This window comes from Galeopterus variegatus, unplaced genomic scaffold (assembly GCF_000696425.1).
Source record: "Galeopterus variegatus unplaced genomic scaffold, G_variegatus-3.0.2 Scaffold2303, whole genome shotgun sequence".
Lineage (NCBI taxonomy): Eukaryota > Metazoa > Chordata > Mammalia > Dermoptera > Cynocephalidae > Galeopterus > Galeopterus variegatus.
The window spans coordinates 286,628-296,469 of NW_007728414.1; the positions used below are offsets into that span (position 1 = coordinate 286,628).

Genomic DNA, 9,842 nt, shown 5'->3' on the forward strand with positions numbered 1-9,842 from the left:
TCCCGCCCGAGGGTTCGGATCCCACATACAGACCGGTTCCCGCTCACTGGCTGAGCGAGGCGCGGGAGCAACACCGAGGGTTGCAATCCCATTGCCAGTCCCCGGTCCGGTATGGGGGCAACACTGAGGGTTGCGATCTGTTGCCGGACACGGAAAAAGACAAAAGACAAAAAAAAAAAAAAAAAGAAATGTGTACTTACATGCAGCATAGATTATATAGAAATGAAAATTTAAATTAACATAACTACTATCAGTGAGCCCCTTGTCTAATACTGGGCTAAGTTCAGTACAGAAAACATAAGCCGTCATCTGTTCGAAAACTTTCAATTCCCATTCCAGTGATCATATTAACCAATAAATGGCCAGGGTTTTGTGGAAGAAGGGACACATGTTTCCTAGTAATGATGAAATTTAAATTGAAGGTTTTATTTCAATTAACTGAATTAACCCACCTCTGTACTGGACTCTACAAGGAAATGGTATCAGACACTAAGTTGATGCTAGGACTTTTGCACAAGAACAACTAACCTCTAGATCATGTACTGGAATCAGTATATATTCAGTCCAATCAGTAATACGTATGTGTACTTCTCTATAAAAAAAGATTACTGTTAAGAATTACCTTGAATTGTCAGAAGTGGCATCTGTTATTTTAAACACAAACAAATTGTGTTCATACACTTAATAAGATCAGTACAGAATTAGGACATGTATTTTAGTTAACTGAAATTTTATTATTTGGGTTTTATTTTTTAAAAACTGCTTTTTAGGATGCTAGGCATTTATAAGTTGAGAAGCATTGTTCAGAACAAGAATGTAGACTGCATTGAGATTTTAGTTGCTGGGTAAAGCAAAATATATGAATCATATTAAAGTCAAATTTTAAGAAATACAGCTGTAGAATTATACCTTTTCCTCTAGAATAGTTTGATTACCAGGGTCCTGTAAAAATTCCTTGTCCATAAAGGTCATATTCTTTGTAAAGGACGTATGCTTTTAGACGATTGGGTAATGGAAGAAATGACATGAAGACAGGGCAGCGCAAATGTAAACGGCCCATACACTTCCGGATCTTTAGGCGACACAGATGTTTTAGGGAGCGAGGGTTTGCTAAAATGAAAGAAATAGGCACATTATCCAAAAAGAAAAAGAATTGCTTTATTTTTTGGTGCTCTTAGAGTTCAGTTGGCAAATGTATTTGATACTTAAACCTTCAAAACTTTCATGTGCTGTGACTAAATGGGAAAGTTAATAGGGAAACAGCTTTTCAGTTCTCATTGCAACCCTTCATGTAGATATGGTTACAGAGCCACATCAGACTGGCATCAATTGTGTTTCTGGACTGTGAGACCTAAAGTCCTTAAATCTCCGTGTATTAGCTCCACCGTCCGTTCCCTTGGAGGCAGGCTAAAAACTAAAGATCACCACCCAAAGGAAAATGAGATGAAAAAAATTCTTAATTTGAGTTATGTGCTACTTTGAAAGAATTTGTTTAGGAGAAGCTTTTGGAGAATGCTCCACAGACTTAGAACTTAGTTTTATCTTGGTTTTTTTTTTTTTTCTTATTCCTGTTTTTATTGCCATTTCATAGCTTTTAATTCCTGTGTCTATAATGTTCCTTTATAACCATGGTTTAGGTGCATTGGGAGAAAAGTATTACCTACCTATATCATAAGCAGTTACTGAACAGATTTTATGTACTGGGAAATGATAATAAGTGCAAATTATGTGTTACATAGTAACATTATGTTAGATAGGAATTGTATTTTTCTGGTTTCTTTATGTCAAGCTTTTAACCAGAAGAGTATTCTAAAAAAACAAATAATACAATTAGCAGTTTGGCAAAAGTCTTCTACAAGAAAGATACTCACTCAAGATAAAATGTATTTCTGACCAGAGCCCCTGTTTTTGGAGCACAGCTTTCAACTTTGAACAGATCCGAACTTGATCAACATAGTCAAGCATCACTCGGACGACCTTTCCAGAAAGATGCTGCAGCCACGACAGAGTTATGACTTCACAGAACTGAGGGGAAAAGCCACAACTATGACAGTAAATGAAAAGCACTAAGTATCCGTCATTTAACACCGTTATCAAAAGAGCACCAAGGTCTCCAGCTCCTCATTCATAGACTAAGGTGTTAAGCAACAACATTTTCTCTTAGCTCTAATGTTTGAAAGATATTTACTACTATATATTCACTCTGTATTTATATATATATATATGCTTTACAAATATAAAAGATGTAATGAGGGTGTGACATGACATACGTAATATCTGTTAACCCCTTTGGTTGGTCATGTGACTGTCCGAAATAAAGATGACTTTTCTAGCTTAACCCGCTGCTAAGTGTGGCGACCTGATTAAGTTCTAGCCAATAAGATGTAAGTGGAAGTGTGAAGAGCTCCCAGAATGCCCCTAAAGAGCAAATATATATATATTTATTGCTGTAGTTGCAGGGCTACAGATAATGACTGTAAAGTAATATAGCCAATACCGTGGACTTACCTTAGTATCTCTGATAACTGTAGATGTCCAGCCTTCAAAAGTATAAAAAGGATGAACTTTGTCCCCGTGAGGACAATCAAAACATCTCTGTGTGTCATACCCATAGTTCAACAGCATTCTGAGCATGACTTCATCTTTCAGTGTGTATTGCAGTGCTGATGGGAAATGTAAAGGGTTAACTCTGCAGAAGTAATTGACGTTGGCCCCATGCCTTAGCAGCAGACTTATCAGCTCATAGTTGCCCATTCTGAGGGCTATCTGGAGGCAGTTAACCGGGTCTTGATTAGGCAGAGCTCCAGCACTCAGAAGCAGCTTAATTGAAGAAAGGTCACCATTTGATACAGCAAAATACAAGGCTGACTTCCTTTGGTCATCATAATGTTTGCGAATTCTCTGATCTAGCATGAAATTCACATCAAATCCAGCCTGGATGAGAAGTTCCAGGCACTGAGGATGTGCTCCTGCTGCCGCACAGTGAATTGGACTGATCCCACTCCTTTTAATGGCAGCAAGATCCGTAACTGGAACCAACATCTTTAGAGCTCTAAAAAAAAAAAAATTCAAAGTGCATTTCAAAATAGTTTTTATTAAGATGTTGCATTAACCTGTGTATGATTGTGTTAGACTAACACTGGATGGTGTTGATATGAAGTGGCATTTAGGACCCCCAACAAAAAGCATAATTCCTTCATACAAAAGCTCATTTACCAAGTAAAATTGAATGGAACTACTGTCTAGGTTATAAAACTCAGAATTAGCCCAGACATTTGAGACACAAGGCTTTTCATATTGCCCAGGAACCTTAGAGTAAAAGTTTTATATGTTTCTTCAGAGGCTACAGAGCGTGCCTGGCTTTATTACTTTCTAGCTGGTCAATAGTTTCTTATCTTTAAAAGGAGTGTTCAGGTTGTGGGATCAGAAATAAAGAATATAAAGTTCCTAGAAGATACTAAAAAAAAAAAGTAGCTATTACTATTTCTACTATTTACAATAATGTAATTGAACTTACAATAAATGGCCTCTGTCAGCTGCCACATGAATGGGCAGGTGGCCAGAATTCTTAGGGATGTTGGCATCGGCTCCATGCTCTAGCAAGAGAGTCACAGAGTCTGGGTTTCCTCCACGAGCGGCTTCAAGTAAGATGGAAGAAGAATCAGAAGCCTGACCGTGAGCATTAGCTCCTAAGAGGAAAAAGAGTCTTGTTATGCAAAAATTCTTCTCCACTATATTGCTTAAGCAATCTAAAAAATACTTCACCACCACCAAAAAGCATTTAGTGATCACCTACTCTAGCAAAGCACCAAGAATCAAAGAAATAAAATATGTGTCTTCTACTCTCAGTTTATAAACTAGTTGGGAAGGGAAAAAATGGCATAAGCAGTTTCTAAGTTATAACTAAGTTGGCTATCAGAGTAATTTTATAAGTTGTTTGGAACTTGAAAATTCTAGTAGAAATACTTTTATAAAAGGTGGTTTTATTTCAAGCCCAGCCTACAAAAGCCCACTTAACTCATAACACACTTACATATATGATGGTACTAATAAACCTGTTGAACTAAATCGTCATGCCATGTTTTGGTAAAGGTATTTAACTTTTTCTTAGGGGACTACTCATAATAAGAGACACTGTAATTGTTTTTAATCGAAGTTAGGTGCTGCTGATAGCTAAAAAGATAAATTGTAGTACCCTGTACACTGTGTCATGTGAGTAGTGTGGATAATAAGAGTACAGATAATGGCAAAATACATTGTAGAAGATCTAGGGCTGGGGTTGTGAAGGAAGCTGGGAGGTGAAAAAAGGAGAAAGGAGTATGGGTCACTTGTGGAAGGCTTCTCAGTAAAATAGGCTCTGAAGAAAGTAGCATTTGGATGGACAAAAGCCGAATAGAGCATTCTGGGCATATTCACAGCTCATGTAAAAAAAGATGTAGTGGCTTTAATTTCATATAGAATCCATTAGAGTTATCAGGGTATTGTGGCTGCCCAAGAACCCCATTCTTAGAATGCATTAAGAAACTAATAAGCCTCCATGTATTGAATGCTCACTATGTGCTGGTTCCTTTATGTGCCTAATCTTTTCTAAACTTCACAACAACCCTCAGAAAGTAGGTGCTAATATCCTTATGTTAAAGATAAATTAACTAAGGCTCATTGAGTTTGTGACTTCCCCAAAGACACATAGTAAGGAAGTAGTCAGGATTTGTGCACAGTCTTCCAGACCCAGGGGTTATTTCTATGATGCCATGTTGCCACTTAGCAATGTAGGGTGGTCAAATAATGTGATTTGGAATCAGAGAGCTATGGCTTCAAATGCTGGTTCTGTCATTTACTATCCAGGTCATTTTGTCCAAATTACTTTGTAAGGGGGTCACTTAAGGGAAATGCTTACTCACTGACCTCATGAGGTCAACTGATGCTGATTTCTTTGAAAGGTAAAGGTTTTAAAATCTGTTGCCTCTCCTCTTTCTCTGTGTTTTAGTCAGTCATCCTTAAAGATGAAATATCCAGTGTTTACTTTTCTTATTTTAGCTAATGACTTTAGACATCTCTTGTATCGCTCACTTAAAATATCTTACTTAAAATGTTTTATGGCCATAGATTGGAAACTAGCCTCCCTCCCTATATGATAGGAAAGATTTAGGTAAGTCTGAAAAGCATAAGATTGTTCTTAAATATAGGAGTCCCTGCCATCTAGAGTACTGGAGACCAGGACCTTGAACTGTTAAAGAAATAAGGCCTCTGGACATAGTGGAATAAAGAAGATAATTCTAATATTGGGACTTAACTAAATCTTGGTAAAAGTTTGCTTCTTTGAAAAAAAGCTTTAGATACTACATTCCTTTATCTAACAGTGTCATTAATGTACATCTACTCAGAGACAATAAATGCCAAAGTTCTATGAGCCAAGGGTCCCTACTAGGGGAGGGGACATGTTTAAAGGGAAGCCCTGCAACTGGTACCATCTCTGACTCTCGCTTTTCTCGAGTGCAAAATGAGGATACCTACCTCAGAGTTTTAAAAGGATTACGTGAGGTAACATGGGTAGCTTAATGCCTGTTGCTTAGAAGGTGATCAACAAATATAGGTTGCCTTCCCTTTCTCTCAGATTTGGTTATTACTACAGCAGAGAACTGGGACCCATAGAAGAAATCAGGAAGAAGTTTCTAATATCTAAAGCCATTTGATAACAGGCTAAATTGCCTCATGACAGGTTAAGCAGAGACAACATTCTGTAGAAGATGTTGCAGGGTCTTTGATTTTATGATTCTAGAAAAGGACAACACCAAAAAGTTGAAAAAACAAACAAACAAAAAAACCCCATCCTGTTATCATGGTGAGGGAACATAAGTAAAACAGTAACCAGCATCCTAGTAATCTTAGGGAAATTATGTCACATCCAATAGGAAATTTAATCTCTGACTATTTTAGGCTTTTCAGCAGTCAACGTTAACACATGATTTTATCAAACATTTATATTAGGCTTAAATAAAATGTTAACTTCCATTATTTTGAAGCTCTCCAGCATGAGGACAACACTTGGATCATTTTACCCCTTGGTATTGTACTGATCATATAGAAAATCTTGCCTTTCTGCAGTAACATTTCCATGATTTCAGTGTGTCCACTTTGGGCAGCAAGAGCAAGAGGAGTGAATCCATAGGAGCTCTGTGGGTCAGGGTGTGCTCCAGAAACCAGCATAAGCTTCACCATGTCCTTTCTGCCCAGTTTGGCTGCTTCATGGAGAGCTGTCCTCTTGTTGACACACTGCAGATTGACATTCGCTCCATGGCTGATCAGCAAGGCTGCCATGTCGTACGAGTCACACAGAACAGCTGGGAAATTGAAAGTGAGGTGGGCATCATGTTCAACAGATAATTAAGGCCAGAGCATCATCTCAACTAGTGTCCCTCAGCCTTCTTTAAGAGCTCTTCTTATCTAAACCTATGCCCCAGCATTCTATGTTTAGAAAACAGACTAAAATAAGGCATATATCAAACAGTATTAATAGTGTCTTAGATCAATGGACTATTTGTTTTTCTGTAAGCCATGACCAATTATCCATTGTCTATTGGCTGCTTATGTGATTCAAACACATAAACATAAAATTTTCATTTAACATCATTTTCTTCTTAAGAAAATGGGAACTTAAGTATTCAGTACAGTCCTGGAAATTCTTGTAGCTGCTTTAAAAGAAGAAAAACGAAAACAGCAACAGAACCTATCTCAGCAAATAAATGACTAAAATGTAATTTATTTATTTTAAATGAGTATGAAGCATACTTATTAGATAATCTGCATGAAATTTATTTTTATTGATTTTTTTGGCAGCTGGCTCATATGGGGATCTGAACCATTGACCTTGGTATTACCAACACAGCACTCTAACCAACTGAGCTAACCAGCCAGCCTAAAATATAATTCAAATATGCATGTTTGAGTGAGTAGCTGAGCCCATAGAAAATGGTGGTTTTGGCCTGTGTTTCCCAAAGTGTGTTGTGTCCCTTGAGGTTCTCTGTGAAGATAATGATTCTATAGTTCAAAAATATTCAATAAAGGGCATGGGAATGCTGTATATTCTATCACCCTGTTCAACACCTTGCATATTGGCATATTGAAGTCTCTGAAAAATCTTGCAAATGAACTTGCTTAACTTAACCCAGCACTTTCCATGATATATCAAAGGTGAAATGCAGTTTAGGTGCCACAGAAATGGAATCATTTGACCTGCCGGATAGGCACAAGCAAAGAAAGCAACTCTTTTCATTATCATCATGATGACAGGCTTCACAGCTTAATGTTTTTTTCTCCTTATGTGACTTTTACACACACAAGATAAATACGACTGGTACCACTATCTTCTAGATGATGAAACTGAGATTAAGACAGACTTGACCCAGAGTTCTTTTCACTATATTATGCTTTATAGTGCTTTATAGTTTATGAGCTGCTCTCTCAGAGAGGGCCCTTCTACTCAGTGTGTTTTCCTAGAAATGCAAAGCCTTAGAGAGGGCATCTTGGGACAAATCATGAAGGGACCCAAAATCCCAATTTTTAACAGTGCTCTGTTGCTGTTCTCTTTTTAATCTTCAGTTTTTATTTTGATAAACGTTAAACATGCACAGAGTTTAAAGAGTCAATTACTATAGACTCCTCTACCATTTCTCTATCTTCTTTCTCCTTCCCTAGAGGCATGTTTTAGCTGATACTTTGCTGTTAATGTCTGTATTTCTAAATAACCTGCTCATATTGCTACCTTTTGGTTTTTTGTTTTGATATAGCTTAATGACTTCTAACTATGGAAAATGAAGATTTGACTTTCTTTTCTCCACCACACATGCACATTTCTCATCCCACCATCCTTCTAATATTTTTATAGCAAAATTTTTGTTAGATAAATATGCAGTGTTTACCTTATTATATTTGCTATTCACAGCTGGACCATAATTACATTTCCTTCCTGCATATCTTTTTGTTTACTGCATATCTTTTTGTTAACATCATTGGTAGAACATAATTCTCTATTAGCTTGCCTAAGGAGGGTGTATGAGAGATACATTTTTTGAGATCTCCTATGTCTGAAAATATGTGTTCTATGTCTTTAATCTACCTGAAGATTGATGGTTTGTCTAAATATAGAATTTTAAGTTGAGAATAATTCTCCCTCAGAATTTGTAAAATTATTTTCTACCAATTTCTTTAAGCTTCAGTTACTGTCAAGAAGTCTGAAATCATTCTGATTTGTCACCTTTTTATATATGATATATCACTTTTTTTTCCTCAAGAAGCTTGTGGAAGCGTCTCTTTGTCCCTGGGTCTTTTATTTATTTATTTATTTATTTTTTAATGCTTTTTTTATTATGATAAAAGAGGTTTGTGTTCAGTGAACTTAGACAACATATGCAGAAAAGAAAAAAATTACCCATAGTGCCACCTCTTTGAGATGATCTTTGACAACATTTTATATCTATTCTTACATTATTTATTTCTACATATAATAAATTTTCTGGAAATTATTTTTAACCATTTCATTATCCAAAATTCTCTAATAAGTTGCTTTTCTGCATTTATACTGTTAATTCACATTTGGCTGATGATTCTTAGTCCCTCAAGATCCTAAAACACCTAAATTTGTCCATCTTAATATCCATTCACTGATTTTTGGAACCAAATGTGTGCGAGCAATCTAGCTAGATGCCAGGGTGCTGAATCAGTATGAATTCTGCTAATAACCATTTACAATGTACCATAGAAAGTGCTCTGATTGCTCTAAAACTGGAAACAAAGTGCTAAAGGTGTTGTATCTTTTTTAATTCATTGAGCTGGCGCTTGGGTGCACTTTCATTCTGGAAACACATATCCTTCGTTTTAGAAAATCATTTTCTTGACTTATCTCACTGATGATATACTGCCTCCATTGTGTCTGTTCTCTATCATTTCTATTCACATGTTGCTCCTCTTGGACTGCCCTAATTTTCTTATTTTCCATTTCTTATCTCTTTCTTCTGGAAGCTTTCCTAAATTTCGTCTTCTAGCATTATTCTGAGTTTTTTATTTCTGCTCTCATATTTTTCATTTTCAAGAGCATTTTTTTGGTTTTGTTCTTTGATATTTTTTACAGTATCCTATTCCTACTTCATTAATTTCTCTGAGGAAATTAATGATAATTTCCCTTTACATTTTGTTTTTCCTAAACAATCTGTTTCTTTCAATTTGCTTATCTGTTTGTTGCAAACTTTCCCCAAATAGTCCTTGCCTGTCTGCTCATGATTAAGAGTTGGGGACTAAAAAGCTGGTTGGAAATTCTAAACAGTGGGTGGGGTTTATGGACTGTGGGCTTAACTATAGATTATGTTTGGACCATTTTAGGTCCAACTGACCATTTCTCAGTGTCATTATCTTTAGATCTTTCTTCTTGAGCTGGTCAGATTCTCCAGAGAAGCCTCTTCCTGGGAGGTAAAGGCCTGGCTGCAAGCTTTCTGGGATCCTGAGGTGGGGGAAGGAGGCTGGGTGGTTTCAGCCTGTGTTTGCTTAATTCCTCCACTGTTTTCATTCCAGTACTGCCACCTTCACCTAAAATCCTTTCGTCCAGAGATCCTCTGTTTAAGTTAAATAAACCTCCAGAATTCTGCTCAGATTGGGGAAGCGACTGTCCCAGCAGGGAGGACCAGGAAAAGTGATCTAGAGATTTGACTACCTGCTTCATAATAGTCTTCAACCAATCCTCCTATTTCAGCTGCTCACCCTTCACCCATGCTCCATAAGGTAATTCTTTTTTTTTTTTTTTTTTTTTTTTTTTTTCCGTGTCCGGCAACGGATCCCAACCCCCAGTGTCG

The 9,842-nt window shown here is 36.9% G+C and overlaps 2 protein-coding genes across 3 annotated transcripts in view; one reads left to right on the forward strand and one right to left on the reverse strand.

Moving 5' to 3' along the window:
* The window catches only part of APPL1 (adaptor protein, phosphotyrosine interaction, PH domain and leucine zipper containing 1), a 46,348-nt gene extending 44,005 nt beyond the window's left edge, over window positions 1–2,343 (forward strand). Inside the window, exon 23 of the transcript XR_551107.1 lies at window positions 1,898–2,343. The gene's annotated coding sequence lies outside the window, so the exon portion shown is untranslated. The remainder of the gene's footprint in view (window positions 1–1,897) is intronic.
* ASB14 (ankyrin repeat and SOCS box containing 14) overlaps window positions 178–9,842 on the reverse strand; it is a 14,165-nt gene continuing 4,500 nt past the window's right edge. The window contains exons 5-9 of one of the 2 annotated variants that reach the window (XM_008581231.1): window positions 6,096–6,341; window positions 3,518–3,689; window positions 2,509–3,052; window positions 1,872–2,025; window positions 178–1,110 (exon numbers count right to left, since the gene is read on the reverse strand). In XM_008581231.1, the coding sequence (XP_008579453.1) occupies window positions 932–1,110; window positions 1,872–2,025; window positions 2,509–3,052; window positions 3,518–3,689; window positions 6,096–6,341 (1,295 nt within the window). In that variant the 3' untranslated portion in view covers window positions 178–931. Of the gene's footprint in view, window positions 1,111–1,871; window positions 2,026–2,508; window positions 3,053–3,517; window positions 3,690–6,083; window positions 6,342–9,842 lie in introns of both variants that reach the window. The other variant, XM_008581232.1, reaches the window with a different exon arrangement.